Below are 21,123 nucleotides of genomic sequence, written 5' to 3'. Positions count from 1 at the left end.
GCGATATAGATAATCAAAACCAAGCCGATGGTTTGTTAGTATTTGGCAGTGTATCCGATGCAGGCAGGGGCTGTTGAAGGAAGCACTTTCTTGAAAAGGGGGTGGAGAGCTGCAGCTCATTTGCATTTAAAGACACATGCACGAAAACAGCATGTTTTTCCATGCGCTCAAAAATGGATATTTACAGCATGGTATAATAAATGATCTGTGAGGTATTTTGAGCTGAAACTTCAGACACATTCTGGGGACACCCGAGACTTAAATTACATATTGAAAAAAAGGTGCATAATAGGTCCCCTTTAATATATTTGGCCAAAGGCTTGTGTTATAAAAGACAAAGTGTCACGCAAAGGCTGGATTAGCTATGACTAGACAGCAAATACCAGACTAAGACACTTTTCTTAAGACACTTTAATTTACCTTTACACACATCATCTTTTGAATAAAGAAAATGCTGTACTCATTCAAAGAACCAGATTTTTTTTTTTTTTTTACCCTTGCACTGCAAACAAGCACAGATCCTCCAAAATGTGTGTAGGATTTCATTCACGGTTGAGGCAAGTGGAGCTAATGTATGAGGTTTTTTGACAGTTTGAGGAACCACTAGTTCCACTAACAAGGGTTATTCACATGATTGTAGTATAAAGTTAAATTCAAGTTCTGGTATAAAGTATAGACTAAAAAAATTTAAAAAATAAAACATAATTTAAAAAATAATGTTATTAAGCGGTATTTTGTTATTAAGCGGTGTTTTTTTTTTTCTAATCAACCATTTTCGGAATGATAATGTTACAGAAGGAACGCAGAACAGAAACGCTAAAATACTGATTCTGCTCAGAGTGAACCGACTGATTTTTTTTTTTTTAAACCCTGGTTTGATGTAGTCCAATGTAGTCTTTAAGGTCTTAAAAACTGCATTCATAATTACAAAAGAAATAAAACATGCAGACGTTGATTTTTTCTCATATTACAGCATTTCTCACTAGTAAGCTGTTTGGACTCATTGTTATCCTCCCACATAACCACATTGAAGATAAGCTTAAAAGACCCCAACAAATGGCTTGCCAAGCACCGTTTTCTACTCTGTGTTCACATATGTCACATAATTTATAAAAAAAAAAAAGGGGGGAAAAATGCTGGCCATTATATACTGAGAAAAGAAATACTGCTCCCAGCAGCACAATTTTGTTTTGATTACAATAATGTTAAACATCATGTCAACTGCCCAAATGTGTCCTAAGTGTGACATCCTCCCTTTCATTTCAATAGCTTTTTCCCCACATTTGATCATTGATCCTTTGCTTCTAGCCTATGTCCTCACATGATCTAGAGTCATTTCCTCCTCGTTTCCTCTTCCCCAGCCATTATTCTCCTCTGAACATCAGCTAAGTTCAGAAAGAGTCCTTCATAGTGCTTGCTGAGTGAATGTGCATGCCAACAATTGTTTACACGTGAGTGTGTACCGTTGTGTGCTCTTTCCAACCCTAGTTCTGTCCAACTGTGTGTCCCCCTTTAGGACACTTCTCGATGCACTTTGATGCTTTCCACCACCAGATCAGCGAACTCCCTCCAGCTCTCCCCGCGCGCTCCTTAAGAAAGGTATCCTCCGCCTAGATGTGTCCTGTTAGTCCTCCTCATGCATGCATTTCGCGCTAGCATTACTAGATTGACCTCGGATGTCTCTGCCTGTTCTCCGGTCAAAATACCCAGAGCAAAATAGATCTTGAATTTGGTTTTGAAGATAACTGTTTTTGGTGTCCCTAAGATGCTAGTGTTTTGGGTTCTTATTGTAATCGTTTCATATGCATTTGTATATGTATGCATCAGTAGTGCAAATGTGTGTGTGTACAGTATGTGTGTGTTGGGTTGTAGTTTTTCTATAAAAGGGAGATCAGTAGGATGAAAATAAGTCATTTTAACTTAGCAGAAGGTTGATAGATATTACAGCAAGATTTCTAAGTTTCCCCTTACAAAAAAAGAAGTTTATTCAAGTTTGCTATTAGTATACTTCTTTTAAACTAAAGATAAGAAAGTATACTTTTAGTCTACTTTTTATGTACTTCTCAGAAATATACTTCATGTACTTCTCAGAAATAAACTTAAAATTGCACTTAAGTACTTGTAGTGACAGAAAGTTCTAAGTATATTTACCCTATACTTGTACTCAGTCTTTTGATTGAGATATACTTAAAAGTACAATTAAGTATATTTGGCTTGTAGTTGTGTTTAAGTGTTTAAGCTTATGGTTGAGTAGCCTATTAAATACTTTTTTTTCATGTAGTTTTACATACTGTCTTATAAACTTGCAATCTTTGAAAATACATTAATTCATTAAAAAAAAAACAACAACAACCAGATGTTACTAATTCTGAATATCTGAATTTTTGTGTAGGTTAGTCCACTTGGACTACTTATTTACTAGTACATAGTAATTTACTTCAAATCTAATGTACTCTTTCCCCGCCACTGACTGAAATTTCTGGTTATGCATGTTTCCACTATTAAGTGGTAGGGAGCGCTATCAAAACAACACAATCATCAATCATTAAACAACATATAAATCGAAACTGCTTAGCATTACCGAATGAAATGTCGAACCCATGAAGAGGAAAAGACTGTGCTGATGGATGTGATCTACTCCATCTTCATCTATGCGATCTACTGTTTTTATCATCCTTCTGAATCTGATTTGGATGTAGTCTTTGGCAAAAATGCAAAGTGTTGATTAAAAAAATAAAGCTACTGTAGAATAAAGGTTTTTTTTTTTTTTTTAAATGGAAAGAGTTGATGTAAAGTTAAAGGTATATTTCAAGTATAAAAAATTAATACCTATATAGGAATATAGAAGTATACTTCTATACCTAGAAGTGCAAAAATAATATATAAATAATAAATTATAAGTATGATGTTATGTCTACTTAAAGAAAACTTACAAGTATACTTGCAGTATAAAACTACTAAACTAGTAGTTTACTGAAAGATATTTCAAAGTGTACTTTCATAAACTAAAAAATGTACTAACATTTTTAAAAATGTTAAAAATATAAAAATGTTAAAAATATTCATAAAATGTTAACATAGTAAACTACTAGTATACATGCAGTACAAATGAGAAATGTAATTGTGAACTATTTGTGCACTTAGTTTACTACTATTACACTTATAGTACACATAAATGTATACTTTTATATAATAAAAAGTAGGCCAATTTAGACCCAAGCAGTATTGAATTTGTACATTAACAAGTTTACTACTAGTACATTAATATTAGTATACTTACTACTTAAAGTATACTTAAACATTTACTTTAACATTACTTAAGCATACTTCATAAAATGAACTTGAAGTATACTTCTTTTTCATAAGGGTCAGTCATCCAGAAATCACAAATAAACAGTCAAAGGTACACTTAAAAGATACACTTCTGTTATGATAGCAGCTTTAAGACAGAGATGTTCAATCCTGCTCCTGGAGATCTACCTTTAAATCCAAATCCAAAGCTAACATGTTTACAAGTCTCTAACGTACAGTATCGAAACATTTTTTTGTCAACGGTTTTCCAATGTAGGTCAGTAGACAAGTTCACCTTCATGTTGTTAAGGGTGAATTAATGAGGACAGAATAGTAATTTTTGTGTGAACTATTCCTTTAATGGATGTTCAAATCAACAAGTGTGATACAGCAGGGTTGGAACTGGAGGATGTTCTCCAGGAGGTGGATTGAGCACCATTACTCTTAGCTCTTCCTAATGTTATCCTACTGGTCTTACATTTAAACATTGCAACAGATACATTGTATTGAATATAAAAACCTTGTTTACCTTTCCTCACCAGTCACCCCTGCACCCTATACCTGCCTCACCCACCAGTCCACAATCGGGCCTGGATGGCAGTAACTCCACTTGTCCGGCAGCGCCAGCAGTGGCGTCTCCTCTTTGAGCGAGAGCAACTTCGCCCAATCCTCCTCCGAGCCTCCGGCTCGAGCCGACACCTTGGACTCGATGCCGAGCAGCCAGGCCTGGACCACGGACACAGAGGAAGCTGAGAGTCCCTACCTCCCCGTACGCTACAGCGTCTCCGAGCCTGAAGTTCTGGACCCTCTCAAGCCTGCTCCATGCCGTAGTCACTCAGCCCCGTTGGGTGTAACCCCAGGGATACCCACCGATGGCCACCACCACCATCACCTCCATCTCCACCATCACCACCCACATGCAGTACACATCGCCCACCCGCACTACCACCACCATGAGCCTCCACCTGCTCTGCCTCCCAAACCCTACCTGAGGGAAGGGTGCATCCCTGAAGAGGACTTGAGGCCGGTTCCAAGGCCCATGCCCCGCAAGATCTCCCAGCCTCTGCTCACTAACAAGGAGGAGCAGGCCAAGGTGGCATGGGAACATGGCATTAGTGAAGAATAGATGAAGAACAAATTGTACGTTGGCTTTGGTGTGATAGGTGGTTGGGGTTTTTTGGAAAGTCCCAAGAAATGACTGATTCGAACCTTCTTCTCTACTTCCCATGTATCCAGTATAGGTCTTTTACACCTTTTGAGAAGTGCTTGCCATGTTGCTGTGCTTCTACATGCTAGTGAGATTTTTTGTTTTGCACTTAGTGGTTGTTGGTTGGGAGTTGCCCAGGAGACTTGAGTTCAAATTACTTCTAGGTCCCAAGCTACTTCCCCTCATTAGTATCAGTATGTTGATTGGATAATACATATATGGTAAGAATCCCGAAAGTTGTAATGGTAAGAAAAGAGACTTTCAGATGAAACAGGAAGCACAAAATGAGATTCAGGTGGTTTTGAGGTGTACCAGATCCAAGAGTTTTATGTCCCCAGAGATAGATACACGTCTTGTCAAAGTCTAAAACTTGAAAACACTTAATAATCATCATTACAATAGTTTCAATTTGTAATACATACACCTTCAAAAAGAGTGTTGACAAACCTTACCAATAGGCATTGTTCAGTTTTGGTTGGGTTGCACTTTAGCACTTAACCTTTGCGCACCAAAAACTTTATTAGTTTTGCCTTTTATCATTATTAAATACTGAAATAATTTAGAAAGTGCAAAAGTGGATCTGTGATTTAGATAGTGGCTAAAATTTAAATTAAGTTGAATTACATCTCACTAGCCCACATAAGGGTGGATTTCAGATGATCTTTGAAGAAGTTTGAAGATCTCCTCATCGATCAAGCATGCCCATTGTAAAAGCCTCAGACGCGGTTTTGTTAACACAGCGTTTGATAAAACATGCTAACACTTCATTAGAGACTTTAAAACACTTCACAGACCGTCTGCTACCCCCTGCACGGTAGCGGGAAGCTTCTCCTCAGAGAGAATCTGCACTGATTTGACAGTAAGAGGCTTTTACAATCTTCGTAAAGCCTCATTACACCCACTATATTGTCGTGCTGCGAAAGCAAATCAGCCACTCTAAACGTTACTACCCCGTTACGCTAATAACACAACAGCCGAAGCGCTGTTAAATCAAAGCCATTTCACAGATGTCTCTTCACAGTAAAGCAGCTTTTGGTCTCAGCAGGTTCCTTTGGGAATTGATTTCTGTTCCTCTGAGTTGACAGTTTTCATAAAGAAGTATATTTTTAGAGAGAGCCATTATAATATTTCAAGACTTTAATATAATTGTATTGTAAAAAAAATACAGAGTTAGAATAAACGCAGCTTAGATTATATCATACTTTATATGGCTATGAAAGATTATATCACATTTTTAAAGGAGGAAAGGAGGCAAGATTCACAAGTGTGTTTTTTGTTGTGAGTTGAGTAACTTTTCTAAAGTCTTTCAACTGCTGATAGATGCAAATTTGGTACCTGATGGTGTTTGCATATTAACTTCTGACGACTTGAAAGTATATGTTATTTAAAAAGCTATTTTTTATGTACAATGTGCATGTTCTCTTCAATGGTGATGATAATATTACCCTACATCACTTGAAGGGAGGGTCTGTTAGAGATATCGCTTATACTGTATATGTACACATCCTCATCCACATCATCATAATTATTTCTGATTTGAGCAACTCTGCATATTACGATACATTTATGTGGCTGAGAAACCTAAATTTGCTGGCCAATTTTAATTTTATTTTCCAAAGGAAAGCAAGAACACCCAGTCCAAAAAAGTGACAAGCTGTGAAAGTTATATTTCCCATGTTAATTTTAGTTTGTCAGGCGATTTGTGTCACGATGGGTTGCTCCGCCCACAGTTAAATCTCACTGGTCCAAAATCTTGCTTCACACAACTCTGTTAAAGGGGTCATGAACTGCCTTTTTTGTTATTATTTTACAATGTTTCCTGAGGTGCACTACAGTATAATGTTAGTATGATTTTTACATCAAAAATTGTCATAATTTAGAAATAAAAGGCCATTTTTGACCCTGATTTGAACACTCTGTTGGAAGGGGGCGTGTCTGCTGTGAGACTTAACTGTAAACGACCACTTCTATGATTGGCTAACATCTTTGCATATGAAATAAGTATTACATGTGGAACTCTCTCGAAAACTCTTACTACATTTTAACTATTACAGCTGTCGATATTAACTAATGGTGAAAAGTGTTGATCTACTAGATCTACTCCCATGGCATTAAAGGTTGCAGTGATGAGCATGTAGCCAATGACAGAGTGCATGAATGCTGGGATCTCGTCATTGCAACTAGATTTCTGCACTCTCACAAATGCTTTCATCATAACTAACAGAGCAAATACGATGTAAATAAGAAATTCGTTGTGCAGTGCAAACAGCATCATTGATAATAACACTTGTTTTGATGAGAGCCCAGAACTCAAATGCGCGCTGTGTGATTGACAGCTCTAGCGGTTATAAAGGGAGTGTTCTTTGATCGTTTTCTGTATATAATTTAATTAATTTCAATATCAGATTATTTTCATAAACAGCATTAAACTAGTTTGAGACAAAGAACGTCTGACTGTACATGAATCATTACATATCAGAAATCACTGATCACAGATCAGGCATTAGAATTAACACAGTTACTTACAGGTAGTTGCATTACTGTCCGGTCCATATCTTACAAGTAAAAGTCTGTTTGCAAAGCCTGCACCAAAATTGCAACTGGTTTACCAAAGAATCCAAAGAAATGTACCGAACAAACAAACAATGCACTACTGAGACATTCACATAGTTGAAAATAAAGAATCACTTTCCAAGCATTAATATCTTTTGGAAGGTAACATTATTCCAGAGATCCTGCATCTCACATCTCATCTCACAAATGCCAGTGGGCGGGGCAAAAGCTGTGATGATGTAGAAGTAGGCGTTGATTTTACATCATAATGTGACAAAATCCAATGTAATTTTTAGAGCTTGGTTTCAATAAAAGCTGTTTTTGGACTAACGAGGAAATTTTGAGTTCTGAAACTTACAGGAAACTCTCAATTCATGACCCCTTTAAACTTCACATATATTCTGATTGGCTGTGATTACATTGTGTCATATGGTATTTTCACATTCATTGTGGACAGACAAATTACTTGTCACAGAAATGTTCACTTGATTTGACATATCTTTTATTTTATTAATATTTTAAATCCACTGTATTTTTATTTATTTATGTTTTTATTTTATTTTTTTATTAGGGATATTCTCCCATTCATTTTGCAACCTATAATATAAATAATCTCTCTCTCTCTTTTTTTTTTTTTTTTTTTTTTTGTTGTACTGCACTGTTAGGCCCCAAACAAATTGGTGATGTGGTTTACTTTGGTTTTGTGTCACTTAATTAAGAGGATATATTATGGGTTTTAAAAGTACTATTATTTATTATTATTTATTTCTGGCATGCAAACACAAACATATATACTTAAGCTTGCTCATAATATGAAATGTACCTAAGCCCCAGAATATCAAAGACAAAAGGCAAGTTTTTAGGTAAACTTAAGGCATTTATGTGTGCTTTTGCGAAATGAAAATGGCAGGATATGTACAGAGAGAAATGCATGTATCTTAATAGCTGATATGACTGATGGTTCATCACTAATGGTCTTTTTATGGCCAGAGAAAGCAAATACACATGATAGAGGGCCTTCTATAAATGTTCATTACATTAAAAATACCCCCATCTGTTTTCCTTTAGTCAGAAAAGACTGCCATTGTCTATTTACTTGTAAGCACTTCCTCATAAAGTAAAACTTGGGTAAGTGCTGATGGTATGCAGTTGTATATTATTCAATATTATTTTCTGTACTAAATTATAAAGACATATAATGATGAAGTAAGTGTGTTATGTCTCCAAAGACATAGAAATGGGTTGACTGATGAGTTATTAATAATTGTTTATATTAACCTTAATCATTTTAGGGTTATTTCAGACAATATAAATCATTTTTATACACATAAATATTGAGTGATCAGGGAAGGAACTGGAATCTATGCAAAGATTGAGTGTTATAAGACAGAGTGTCGAAGAATATCCGTCACAGCCCATTCTGTGAATATTAGCACTGATCAACTAAAAAGCATTAATATTTGTTGTTTTGAGCATTTCTTATTATGCTTTCTTGACATTTTGCATGTAAATATGGTCTGACGGATACTGTGTGTCTTGTATTCGCTCACCATCGTAATTTTGCTTGCATATCCAAGCAAAAAGATAAAAATAAAAAAGTATTCTAATCACAATTCATTAAAACCTCATGCTTTAAATGAAGGTTACTCATTTGGCACAAGCAACCATGTAAAAAAACAAGTGTACATATTTTACATGTTTGATATCTCCATGGAGGCAAGCCGACAGTTTTGGATTCAAAGTTTCGGATTGAGGGTGACATTTTATTTTTTACATGATGAGGTTGCCCTGATCAGCATCTATAATTCAATTCCAGATCAATGCTGTTGTTATGTGTGAATTGCTGATGAAATATTGGGTTTATTTTCCTGAAAGGATTGATGAATGAGGTAAATATTGTCATATATTGGAAACAACAGTTTCTGGTAATGTGAGAGGATGAAATGGGTGTGCAATGCAAAGGGAAAAAGTTTTTTTTTTTTTTTTTTTGTCTCTGTACATATGAAAAACTGAGTAAAGAGGGGTACTAAACGCTCTGGCCTGCATTACAGTTCGTACCACACCATGTCTGGCTTTCTTTTGTGTATATAATCCTTCAAAAGCTTTGTATTTATATGGTCAAGAGGGACAAATCATGTATAGACTGAGATTAATTGTCTGCCTTGTACTTTCTGATGTAAATGTGTTTTTAAAACTAAATTGCAAACAAGTGAAAAAGAAAAAAAAAATCTTTCAATGGCCTAATCACTACAGTTATTTTGTGTATTTTGCATTGAAATCTGAAGAGCGTTTTGTTTTACCATGCAGAAATACGAAAACCTTTGTACAAGTATTCTCAAAGTATTTTTTTCTGTATATATTGTGCTAGCATGAATAAATGTGGTGTGGATTTTAGATGTAAATACACATTTTTTTTTCCTACTCACTTAACCGCTGTGACGTGTAATTCATTAATAATGCCTAATATTAAAGATAATGTTTTATCGACTGATATTTGCCTTCCTTCCTTTACTTGGAGTTGTGATTGAGTCGTTAAGTTTCATGTATTTTTATTTTATTTTTTTGACAGCAAATTCTTGAAAGATCATTGAAAAACTATACAAACCGCAAAAGTATTACACAATATATGACCCACCAAAAAACAACTTGCCCCAAAATGAAATTTATGGCGGTTCACACCGAAAATATAACCATAAAGTTAATTCAATTCAATCCACATGTATTAGTCTAGTGCTTTTTACAATACATACCGTTTCAAAGCAGCTTTACAGAAAACGCATATCTCTGCAATATTACAATTTAGAGTGATCTGTTATCAGAGGTGGTGGATTTCAGAAATGTACATATACAAATCACGCAGTTAGCTAACAATGTATTAATTTAAGGTAGAAACAATGAGCTTATTGAAGAGAAGTCAAAGATAACAATACCCTTCGCCAGGAGTTTGATTGACAAGCGATCCGCCATTTTGTCCTATAAAGTAGTCAGGAGTTTGAAAAATGGTGTGTAATTGCGTCTTTCCGTGTTTGAAACAACATTCCTTCTCATGTTCATTCATGTTTATTTGATGCTATAAATTAAGTACTAGGAAGAGATGATCGGTTCACGAGGCTCTTGAGCTGAGGCACTACGGCGATCTGTCACGACACATTAAAGAGCCACAAAACATTTTTATGGTTTGAGGGGCAATGCCCCCCCAGATTTCTCTTGTGCCCCTCCAACATCCCCAGGATACTCAATTTTTTGTGATAGCACACAAAATGTAAAAAATATATCAACACTAAATTAGATACATACACAAATTACTAGTAACATTGTGTGGTTGTATTTTTCTGGCGTTCATGTCCTCACCCACATCCTTTTCCTAAGACTTTTCTCCAAGACTTTTGCACACCTTATCTGATCACTTCTCAAGACAGCCATTGACAATCACATAAGCAGATGACATGCAGCTCCTTCATAAATGTGCTTAGTCTCTATTTAAACGCACACACTGTTAATACATTGCTATACGATCATGGAACACTTAGAAATTTAGCTTGGAATTTTAAAAATGTGATTTCCAAGTCATGAAAAATCTCAAAAATGAATAAATTAAAAACTAAACAAAAATATAGATGTAACTATTCTAGTAAAATATAAAATAGTTTTGCTCAGTTATGTTCAGCTCTAAAATATTCTATCAGCATATTGCGCTATTTGTTGAATAGTAGCCTATTATTTGATGTGATAACACCTTACAGAATCTGCAAAATATCAATAATTTAAAAATACATAAATGAGATCAAAAATTGTTTTTTTTTATTTTTTTTTTTTTTTATTTTAGCACTGCAACAAAAATGTATTATTATGAGATGTTTACATATAGTCCACAATATATAATATCTGCCACAAATTAAGCAGTTCAAAAGATTACATACACTTAATTTATTCTCAGTACTGAGTCATTAATTTACAACTATTTTTATGATTTTCTTTATGATAAGTCCCATGTTTGGGACTCTTCTCATACCCAACTGTTACAAATGGTGAAAACATTTACTGATACTCCAGAAGGAAACAATGCATTAAAATTCAGGGGGTATAAACATTTGCACAGGATGGTTGGGGGGTAAATTGGTTTTATTTTGTCTTCTGGAAAATGTTTTATGAAGCTTTTGTAGGATAGAACTAAAAAAAGTAGATCTTTAAATAAAATAAGAACTTCCAGTCTTATTCCAGTCATCCTGTTCATAGGTTTACAACCCACTGGCTCTCTTGTTATGTTGTGTTGTCTTGGGCATCAGTGAATGTTTGCAGCTTTTGAGGTAACAACACACACTATTAAGAATCAAGCATATAAACTTTTGAACTGGATCTTTTGTGTAAATTCAGTTATTATTATGTCTTGTGGTTTTTATTTTTATATAGCCAAAATAACTGAGCACAACTCTATAGAAATGAACCAAAAATATAGGGGGGAAAACACGAAAAAGGAATGAATCATGCAACTATAGTCCTTCTAATGGTTTAAATTTCTTCAATGAACCAAGTTGTCTTAAAAGTTCCACTTTTAAATTTTACCATTCTTAAAGATTTAGAGTAAATCCAAAATTCTTTCTGAAAAACAGAAAACAATGGCTTTGTTTTAAGGAACTTACAGTAAATGAATATAACATGAATATAACATTTTCCCAAAATTAAAATATTGTTCAGTAGAAATTGAATGTGTACATCTTCCATTATTATACCAAAAGTTATGTTTTTTTTTTTAGAAAATGAAATCAAATTAATTGTAATTTTAAGCCATTCGTATGTTAGGCCAAAATTCTCTAAACAGTCTAATTAAACAGTTGTACTAACTAAACAGTCAAAAAACAAATGTACTGTTGTTTCACTTTCAGAATCACAGAAAGTAGGATTAATATTTAATCTGAAGCTGTTATTAATCTGAAGAAATCTGAAAAATGGAGGAAACTATCCTCCATCCTAATCCTAGAACCGGGCCTGTAACTAAGGGGGGCGGGTCTTTGCGAAGGGTCAAATCCATTTTTTTTTTTTTTTTTCAGCTAATGAACAATAAAACATTTACATCCAAACAGAATCCATCAGACTTTAAAAGAGCATTTAATGTGGCAGACAATGTAAGTACTCTTGTATTAAACAACATGGTCAACTAATATTGTTTATATTATTCACTGCAGTTATCTTGCTTGGTGAGAACTGGCCGTTATAGTCCTGGAAACCCAGTTCAGCTTTTTGGTTATTATCTACATTCATGAGCCTACAGAGTGGTATAACTCTTACCTGAATGAAGGCTACTGTGGATTTATTGTGTAAAGATGATTTTGGAATTGAAGTCACATGTCTGAAACAAACATACCATGGTATGTTAGAGAAATATCACAAAATGGTCCTCTTTTATAATGTACTTGCTGATATAAACAGCATCCATTATTAGCACAGTTTGCCTAGTGGAATAATGACAGTTAATTTATGTAAAGTGTCACAGGATGACCGAGAACTACAAACATGGCGCTGGTGTAAACCACACATCATCAAGCCGTGATCGTCACCAGGAGAGTTCACCTTCAAAACCAATCAGAGGCCGCCAACTGGACTCACTCCCGGGATGAACACTGCACATCCATTCAGACAACAGTGCGTGTTGCGACGTCATGAGCCGGCCAATAGACGAGTGAAGAGTGGACCGGTAACCAATCAGATGGGAGAGTGGGCGGAAACTTTCAATAGGAAGCGCTGTTGAATCGGTACGTTGCGTGTTTCTTTAGCCGGTATCTTTAATGATCGTTCAAAACTAAGTCCAGCACTTTTTCATAACGTATTTAAGTAGTTAGACACGTTTGATTGGCTTTAGGATGTTATATTTAAGTGGGCTTTCTGTGGCACTGGCCCTGGCGCTGGTTCCGAGTTGCAGTGATGCTTTGAAAGATGGAGAGTGTGAAGGTGAGTTTGTGTAATAATATGTTCATAGAGTAAACATGTGGAGGAAACACTTTCCCCGTCAAGAGCATCTCACTGCTGCGTTCTGCTCCTCTTCTTTAGTTTAGCTCTGCTGTGTGTTTAACTGAGGTCGTTTTATTGTGTATTTTGGTGTTCGTTTTTAACTGTTAACTACTTCAGTTATTCAGTTCATTAATCATTATTTTTTCCTTTAGGTTTTAAGGTACTGTTAAGCTAAACGCATTTTATAATCATTTGTATGATGTATATTTATAATATACAGTATGTTTCTAATAGGATTTATTAGAAAATAAGTATTTTAATGACATAAAGCATTTTATATTAGCATTGTAAAGGCATTTATTTTTTGTAATTTTGTAAATTAGGTCACCTAAACCACTACTTTCTTATGTTTTCAATGAAAATCTTTTGGACAATAGTATCATACTGTAAACAGTGGATTACATAATGCAGGTTATTATCAGAAACCCATGTAAATAAATACGCACTTCATATTCAGAACTATCTATTGCACACCGATTCAGATATTGGTCATAATTTCCGTTTTTTCTAGTTATAAACTGATCAATAAATAAATAAATAATTTTGAAATGAACTGATATAATGAGATATCTATCTATCTATCTATCTATCTATCTATCTATCTATCTATCTATCTATCTATCTATCTATATATATATATATATATATATATATATATATAAAATATGTGTATATGATATTTATCTGGATGATTTCATAAATGTTTATTTATTTAACCTTTATTTAACCAGGCAAGTCATTAAGAACATATTCTTATTTTCAATAACAGCCTGGCAGCTGGCAGGAGAGCAAAATAAATGTAAATGTGTCTAATTTAATGGACTAATTGTGTTGATCCGAGGGTTTAACAGGGTTGTAACTTGTAAATATCCTTACCTGGAAGAATTATAGGAGAAAAAAAAATACAAGTATATTTTAATTGTGAATACACATTTTCTTCAAGTTTTGTTCTCTTGCATATTTTTTTCATCTAGATATTGCTGTATTATCAAGTAGAACTTGCTTTTAAGCCGTAAAGATGTCTTAGTGAATCATTTTCAAAGAAAAATAAAAGTTCTTTGTGTACGATTTTTGCATTGCAGTCTGTGTGGGTTTCCTGGAACGGTTTTACCAGAAGCTAAACGACGACGACGTCAAGTTCAACAGTGATGCCATCGAAAAATCTCTTCTAAAATCTTGCAAAGATACCAAAGGGAAAGAAAACCGCTTTGTAAGTCTTGTGTATCAGATCAGTGAATTGTGCTTTTTTTTTCTTGCATTATTTATGTTTGTTTATTCTTACTTTGTATCTGTTTTGTGTGTTTGCGCAGTGTTATTATATAGGGGCAACAAGTGATGCAGCTACAAAAATGATCAATGAAGTTTCCAAACCGATGAGTCACCATGTGCCAGTGGATAAGATTTGTGAAAAGCTCAAAAAGAAGGACAGTCAAATCTGTGAACTGAAATATGGTAAGTTGAAAAGTTTGTTTGCATAGGAAAGTAGTTTTCTGTGATTAATTTATTGCATCTGTTTAGTGGTTGACCAGTATGCATGTGTAACCATATCATATCCATTGTTTGTTTAAGCATCCTGCCCAGCCCAAAACCAAAATATACTGCAAGTCATTAAATGCTTTTGTCATCTTCTAGATAAACAAGTTGACCTGAGCTCCGTCGACCTCAAGAAGTTGAAAGTGAAAGATCTGAAGAAAATTTTGGAGGAATGGGGTGAATCCTGCAAAGGATGCGTGGAGAAATCTGACTTCATCCGCAAGATCAATGAGCTAATGCCCAAGTATGCACCCAACGCAGCCAAGGCACGGACAGATCTGTAAACTTGCAGGGAATTATGGGACCAAGGCAGTGGCCAAAGGCATTTAGGGTGGAAGATTTGCGCTGTGCAGCTGACTGACCAACTAAAAGTTGGGTCTGCATTGTGATTGTCACGTTACCATGTACTCCAGGGGTAAACGTCAAGAAACCACACACTTCCATGAAAATACAACCTTTAATTTATGACTTGCAATGTGCAAGCTTGTAGTTCTAAATAATATCCAACACAACCTCTGTTTGCCACCTGACGTTATGGGAACTATGTTTGACACACTTTGCCTAGTTTGATTTACATTTTCTTTTCTTTTTTTGAGGGTATAGGCTTTCTTAGTTGACTCATTATTTGAAATATAATGGAGGAGAGTCTCATCTTCAAAATGTGAGGGTCAGTTTGAGTGGACTTTGCTGTAAAATGTTTAATACAGTTATACTGTCTTTTTCATTAAAAGAAGAAAAGAATTTGGTCTTGTCCTTTATTATTATTTTGCTGTTTTATTTGTTTTTTTATTATTATTGTATTTAGTATTGTACCTTTTTCATTGAGGCCACTTTTTGTAAAGTTTCTAAATTTCCTTCAGGGCATTAGCATTTTATTTGACTACCAAAATACCTAGTTACCATGTGATGGTATTGAATTGATTTATATGGTTATATAATGCAATACTTATTGCATGTATTTGTATATCTCTTTACAGTTTTTGTTACATTAAATACGTTCATGCGCATTTTTGCTCATATTACACTTTTTTTCATTATAATATCAGTATATGCTATTTCTCTAGAAACTGCGTAGTATGTGAATTTGTATACATAGTGGACCTACTACATTTGCAAAAAAATGTGTAGTGCAAAACAGGAATACTGTATGCAATGCACTCAACAGGATATGATAAGGTTTGTTGTTGCAAAATATACTATTTCACATTCACAGACAGACTGTACAATAGCATAATAATACAGGCATTGTGTGTATCTCAGCTCTTCTTGAATGAGAATAAGTATTATATTCTTATGAAAATAGTTAATACATTTAGCTCTCACATCTTTATTTTAGTGTCAATATTGATTTTCCATCATTTTAAAGCGTCACGCGAATGCGTTCTGACGTCAGCAGAGTCTCCTCCCACTCGCGGAGCGCGCACATTCCTTTTGTCCAAGATGGCGGAGTAGATGCAGCCGAGGCGACGCTAATGTTTGTAGTTTTATTTTTATCGGTGAAATTCAACATCCAGACGAATATTTTTCCGTGCAAACGTTAGTTAAAGTCCTCCTCACGGATGTGCAAAATCTCCTGGAGCCGTGAGATTTCACCTCGGAGCTGATTTTATATTTTTGCTGGGGGAGCATCACTGTAAAATGAAGCGGCAGGCCGAGCGCGACGCGAGTCCGTCCAGAGCGCTCACCAAACGCGTCCGCGAGCGAGACCGAGAGCGCGAACCGAACCCGCCGCTCGCGCTTCTGCTTGCAGAGAGCCGAAACTATCATAAACGAAGCCGCAGCCGAGAGCGGGAAAAACCGCGGGTCCGTGAGGAGAGAGAGAGTCTGCATCACCGCCCGCATCATGAACTGGGTCTGCTGGGTCGAGCCCCCCTCCGAACCACCTCAGTCCTGCCTAAAGGTAAGACACCATCCACAGAAACAGTGGGAACGCGACTAGAATACAAGACACTACTTATCAGCAACCTTGGATCTCAGCTTTCTGATGAACATGTGGAGGACGGACTGTTTCATGAGTTTAAAAAGTTTGGAGATGTGAGCGTCAAGCTTTCTCATACGCCTGAACTGGGTCGCATCGCCTATGTCAACTTCAGACACACGGAAACTGCACGGGAAGCACGTCATGCCAAAACCAGGTTGGTGCTATATGATCGTCCACTCAAAGTTGAACCCATGTATATGCGGCGCCGCAGTGTCACTCCTCCAGATGTTAGCTATGTATCTCTGCACAGTGCTGCCTACACCTACAGACAGCGGTCCCTGTCACCAGGTGCCGGGGGTAGCGCCCTTCGAGAAATGAGACCTAGGCACTACGTTGATGGCATGGGACTCAGCAGGGACCGTGTTTTGGACTATTACAGCGCTTTGGAGGAGAGGAGCCGCGCATATGCATATCAGCTTCCCGAGGAGGACTTAAAACCAGAGGATGATCAGAGAGCCACAAGGAACTTGTTCATCGGCAACTTGGATCATAATATTTCTGAGGTGGAACTACGACAAGGATTTGACAAGTATGGAATTATTGAAGAAGTCGTTATCAAGCGCCCCGCTCGTGGACAAGGGGGCGCGTATGCTTTTCTTAAATTTCAGAACTTGGATATGGCTCACCGGGCTAAAGTGGCCATGCAGGGACGCATGATTAACGGCAACCCGATTAAGATTGGATACGGGAAAGCCAATCCGACGACTCGGCTCTGGGTGGGCGGACTTGGCCCGAATACATCGCTGGCTGCTTTAGCCCGTGAGTTTGATCGCTTTGGGAGTATTCGCACCATTGACTATGTGAAAGGAGATAATTTTGCTTACATTCATTATGAAAGCCTGGATGCAGCCCAGGCCGCTTGCGCGCAAATGCGTGGCTTTCCTCTGGGCGGTCCGAACCGTAGGCTACGTGTGGATTTTGCTAAGGCAGAGGAGACGAGGGCATACCCTCAACAGTACCAGCCGCCTTTGCTCCCGCCTCCACATTATGATATTCTCGCTGATGGTTACGGACGCCACCGCAGCCTAGAGAGAGAGCTAAGAGCGAGAGCCCGCTCGCCATCGCACCCTCTGTTCGCCGAGCGAGAAAGAGAGCGCCTTTCGGACCGGGACTGGAGTCCGCCGAAAGGACTAGAGCGGCGGGCAAACCCGGAAGCGTTTGGGCGGGTCAGGCAGCGCAGCCGCAGTCGTAGCCGCAGCAGGGAGCGCTGGGTGAAGGAGCGAGACCTAGAACGTGGGCTGGGGAAAAACTGGGAGGAGCGGCGCAAGCGAAGGAGCCTCAGCCCCAATGACCGTCCCACCGAGGAGCGTGGAAGGTCAAAGCTCAGAGGAGGGGCGCCATCCACTCCTGAAGACAGCCCGGACCGGGGCCGCGGCCGTCTTCCGGACTCCACCTCAGAACCCCTCGATCACACGCCTGACATCAGCAGACATTCCAGCGACGAACGTCCTGCACAGGACGAATCTTTGCATCCGAGGAAGGATGAGCGTGATCGCAACCACCGCAAAAGTGAGAGCGACCCCGACTCGCAGACGGACAAGTCCAAAACGGACTCCAAAAAGCCCAGCACGCTCTCCGAATATGCCCAGACGTTGAGTCGCGTGTGGCACGGTTCTCTCGTTCTTAAGAACAGCTGCTTCCCCACAAACATGCACATGCTCGAGGGAGGCGCGAGCTTTCTCCAATCCCTCATGAGAGACAACCAAGCAGGTGGCTCCAAGATCACACAGCTTAAAATTGCTCAGCGGCTGAGGTTGGATCAGCCCAAACTGGATGAGGTGACGCGTCGCATTAAACTAGGCAGCCCGGACAGCTACGCTGTGCTCCTCGCCGTCCAGGGGCCCATGGACCGCGACGCCCCTCCTCCAGAACCAGGCCTTCAGCAGCGCCTTCTCCGCAACCTGGTGACGTACCTCAGGAACAAGCAGGCAGCAGGGGTCATCGGCTTGCCCCTCGGCGGCCCCAAAGAGAGAGAAATGGGGGGCATGCTGTACGCCTTCCCACCATGTGACTTCTCACAACAGTATCTCCAGACTGCTCTGAAAACTCTTGGCAAACTTGAGGAGGAACACCTGGTCATCGTGGTTGTTAAAGACTCACCTTAACACTTCAATTCCAACTCTCTAAGAACTTTCCACACAGATTTTATGCCTTTTATGATTTTAGGATGGATGTACCTTTTTATTTTAATACTTCCACACAGTCCACATGATCATTCCCTTCTTAAAATGTTTTGAAATTGAATAGCATCCCAGAGAAGTTGTTTTATAAACGTACAAATGAGGGGTTTTTTTTCATTATTTCTCTCAGCTGTGTTCAAAATTGTATCCTACTTAAAAATGTGTTTTATATATTTGCATGCACAAAGCAATTTAACTGAAGCTTCCTTCCGGTGGCTCGCTAAAATAGGTGCAAAACATACTGGGCCTCAAACAGAATGAATTGGTGTAAATTGTTTGTAAATGCGTTTGTTTTGGAATTGTAGCATTCAATTCACTCTAACAGTTTACGTAAAAAAATGTTTATGAAATGTCAATTTCTGTTGACCGGAATTCAAGTATGATATTTTGTTTGTGGCTTTTTACTCCGTAACGCATTCAGTAACAGGTCTTCGCTCCCATATTACATCCACTGTCTGTTTCACAACAATCAGATTAAGGCCCTAAAATGATTTTCAGAAATGAAACGGTGCTTGACGAGGCAGCGTGTTCGGTTCAGATGAGGCGTTTGTGTCATAATGTTGGCTTCTACCTCTTTAACCATGTAACACATCAGGTATGTTTGACAAAATGAAGACAGTCTTTGAGCCCATTGCATTTTTATTGTATGTTGTTTTAAATATGCACCTGCAGCACTAACAGAAAGGTCATGTGACTATACATGTTACTTACTGAATGAGTACTGTACTGATCCAAACACACTAATGTTTTAAACATTACGAACACTACGGTTTAAGCTCGTGCTTGTTTGTACACAGTAACGTCTTTTTAAGCATTAGTAGTGTTTCATCTGCCCTCCACTGAATGACTATTTGCCAAGTCATTTAAAGCAACACACATCTAAAAGTGCTGTTATGAGAGGTGTTTTTGTTTTTTTTTCTTTTTTTTCATGTCAAGTGATCTGAATTTCATAATAATGTATAAACCTGAAACAAGTGTTATTTTTAGATTTTAGTTAATAATGATGGGGTTTGAAGGTCCACCTGCCAACACTACAACAATTTGCACTGAACAGTAATTTTCCATGGTTTATTTTTAATCATATTCTTTTGTTTTACATCTCTTTTAACACTCCTTTTTGTAATACTTTTATAGGAAAGTCTTTTTTCTGTCTGTATGCAAAACCTGTATGAGTATAAAAAAGTAAACATTTCATGTGCTTGTTTTTAAAATCGTACCTCCTGTCATTATTTGCAAAACTCTGCATTCAATGTTTAGCGATATGTAATGAAAATGAACGGCCAGTAACCTGTCTCCATAGTTACCTCTCCATCTCAGTCCTGCCTACAAAACAAGTTGTGAAGGTTAAAGTGGTAACCAGGCAACTACATCCGTCATTAAAAAAAAGATTCCAGAGTTCAAATGAGGCTTGACTGTGAAGCGCTTTGTAATAACCACTAGGTGGCAGTGTGGTCAAAGAAAAACAATATTAACTCAATCTATGAAACCAGCGAGTTCCTGCTGTGCAAGTGGGAAGTTGCTTCAGGGGAAACAGTCAGTGCGGTGCATATTAAATGCTTGCTGAGACATTGTTGCTGCATTGAACAGACATAAAAGCGGTCTTCATTTAGTTTCTCCTTATGCCAGTATGCAAATGAAGTAGTTTGCGTGCGATATTTATGCTGTTTAATATATAGATCTGCATGACGCTGGAAGATTAGCCAGCTTTATTGTTTTCAGAAGCTTGTTAATTATTTATAATGTAGTTGAGTGACTGTACTTCAGACTAACACTTAATTAGCTAATTTCTCAATGTCAGAATGAGAGAATCTACACTGGTCAAGCCACAGAAGTCCAGTCTGTCAAATCCTGACAGATCTCTCAATGCTTTCCTGCTGACCAACTATCTGTACAGAAAGGCTTTAGAGTTGCTTAATTGACTGAACCCTGCTCTCAAGGTGACAGGTAATTTTAAATTGGCCATTTATACAGCTTTTTGTGTTTGTGCTTGTCAACCTGCCAACAGCTGCTGTCATTTGAACAGGCCACTGATTTCTGTTGTTGGAGAACTGTGATTCATTAGTTAATATGTGATGTTGGCCTGAATCGCAGCTCTCATATTTGACTCTTATATTTTGAATTTGTCTGAAAGCATTTTAATGGAATCCTGATTAACTGCCAAATGTCTTAAATGTCTAAAACTATATAATGTCTTATATATACACTTGATCAAAAATACAGAAAAAAAAAAAAAAAAACTGTACTATTGTGAAATATTATTACAATTTAAAATTATGGTTTTCTGTTTTAATATACTTTAAAATATAATTTATTTCTGTGATGCAAAGCTGAATTTTCATCAGCATCATTACTCCAGTCTTCAGTGTCACATG

At 37.4% G+C, this 21,123-nt stretch overlaps 3 protein-coding genes across 3 annotated transcripts in view; all 3 read left to right on the top strand.

Annotated features, from left to right (window-relative positions):
* Positions 1 to 9,542, top strand: part of dock3 (dedicator of cytokinesis 3) — a 261,906-nt gene extending 252,364 nt beyond the window's left edge. Inside the window, 3 exon segments of the mRNA XM_048167153.1 lie at positions 1,517 to 1,599; positions 3,834 to 3,900; positions 3,903 to 9,542. Of these exon segments, the coding sequence (XP_048023110.1) occupies positions 1,517 to 1,599; positions 3,834 to 3,900; positions 3,903 to 4,417 (665 nt within the window). The 3' untranslated portion in view covers positions 4,418 to 9,542.
* Positions 9,543 to 12,769: 3,227 nt separating this feature from the next.
* manf (mesencephalic astrocyte-derived neurotrophic factor) lies at positions 12,770 to 15,331 on the top strand. Its single transcript, XM_048167145.1, has 4 exons — positions 12,770 to 12,997; positions 14,140 to 14,267; positions 14,368 to 14,509; positions 14,690 to 15,331. Exons 1-4 carry the CDS (start codon positions 12,910 to 12,912, stop codon positions 14,872 to 14,874), a joined length of 543 nt encoding a protein of 180 aa, XP_048023102.1. The 5' UTR covers positions 12,770 to 12,909; the 3' UTR covers positions 14,875 to 15,331.
* Positions 15,332 to 15,957: 626 nt separating this feature from the next.
* rbm15b (RNA binding motif protein 15B) lies at positions 15,958 to 19,961 on the top strand. Its single transcript, XM_048167132.1, has one exon. The coding sequence runs from the start codon at positions 16,229 to 16,231 to the stop codon at positions 18,674 to 18,676; it is 2,448 nt and encodes an 815-aa protein (XP_048023089.1). The 5' UTR covers positions 15,958 to 16,228; the 3' UTR covers positions 18,677 to 19,961.
* Positions 19,962 to 21,123: the final 1,162 nt, after the last annotated feature.

The sequence above is a fragment of the Megalobrama amblycephala genome, linkage group LG2, assembly GCF_018812025.1.
Source record: "Megalobrama amblycephala isolate DHTTF-2021 linkage group LG2, ASM1881202v1, whole genome shotgun sequence".
Classification (NCBI taxonomy): domain Eukaryota; kingdom Metazoa; phylum Chordata; class Actinopteri; order Cypriniformes; family Xenocyprididae; genus Megalobrama; species Megalobrama amblycephala.
This window is presented reverse-complemented; position numbering and strand designations above follow the sequence as displayed.

Bases quoted from the DNA above. Each gene is read 5' to 3' on its own strand.
- rbm15b (XM_048167132.1), top strand. From the start codon at position 16,229: ATGAAGCGGCAGGCCGAGCGCGACGCGAGTCCGTCCAGAGCGCTCACC.
- manf (XM_048167145.1), top strand. From the start codon at position 12,910: ATGTTATATTTAAGTGGGCTTTCTGTGGCACTGGCCCTGGCGCTGGTT. The intron at 12,998-14,139 runs GTGAGTTTGTGT...TTTGCATTGCAG, and splicing joins GAAAGATGGAGAGTGTGAAG to TCTGTGTGGGTTTCCTGGAA. The intron at 14,268-14,367 runs GTAAGTCTTGTG...GTGTTTGCGCAG, and splicing joins AAGGGAAAGAAAACCGCTTT to TGTTATTATATAGGGGCAAC.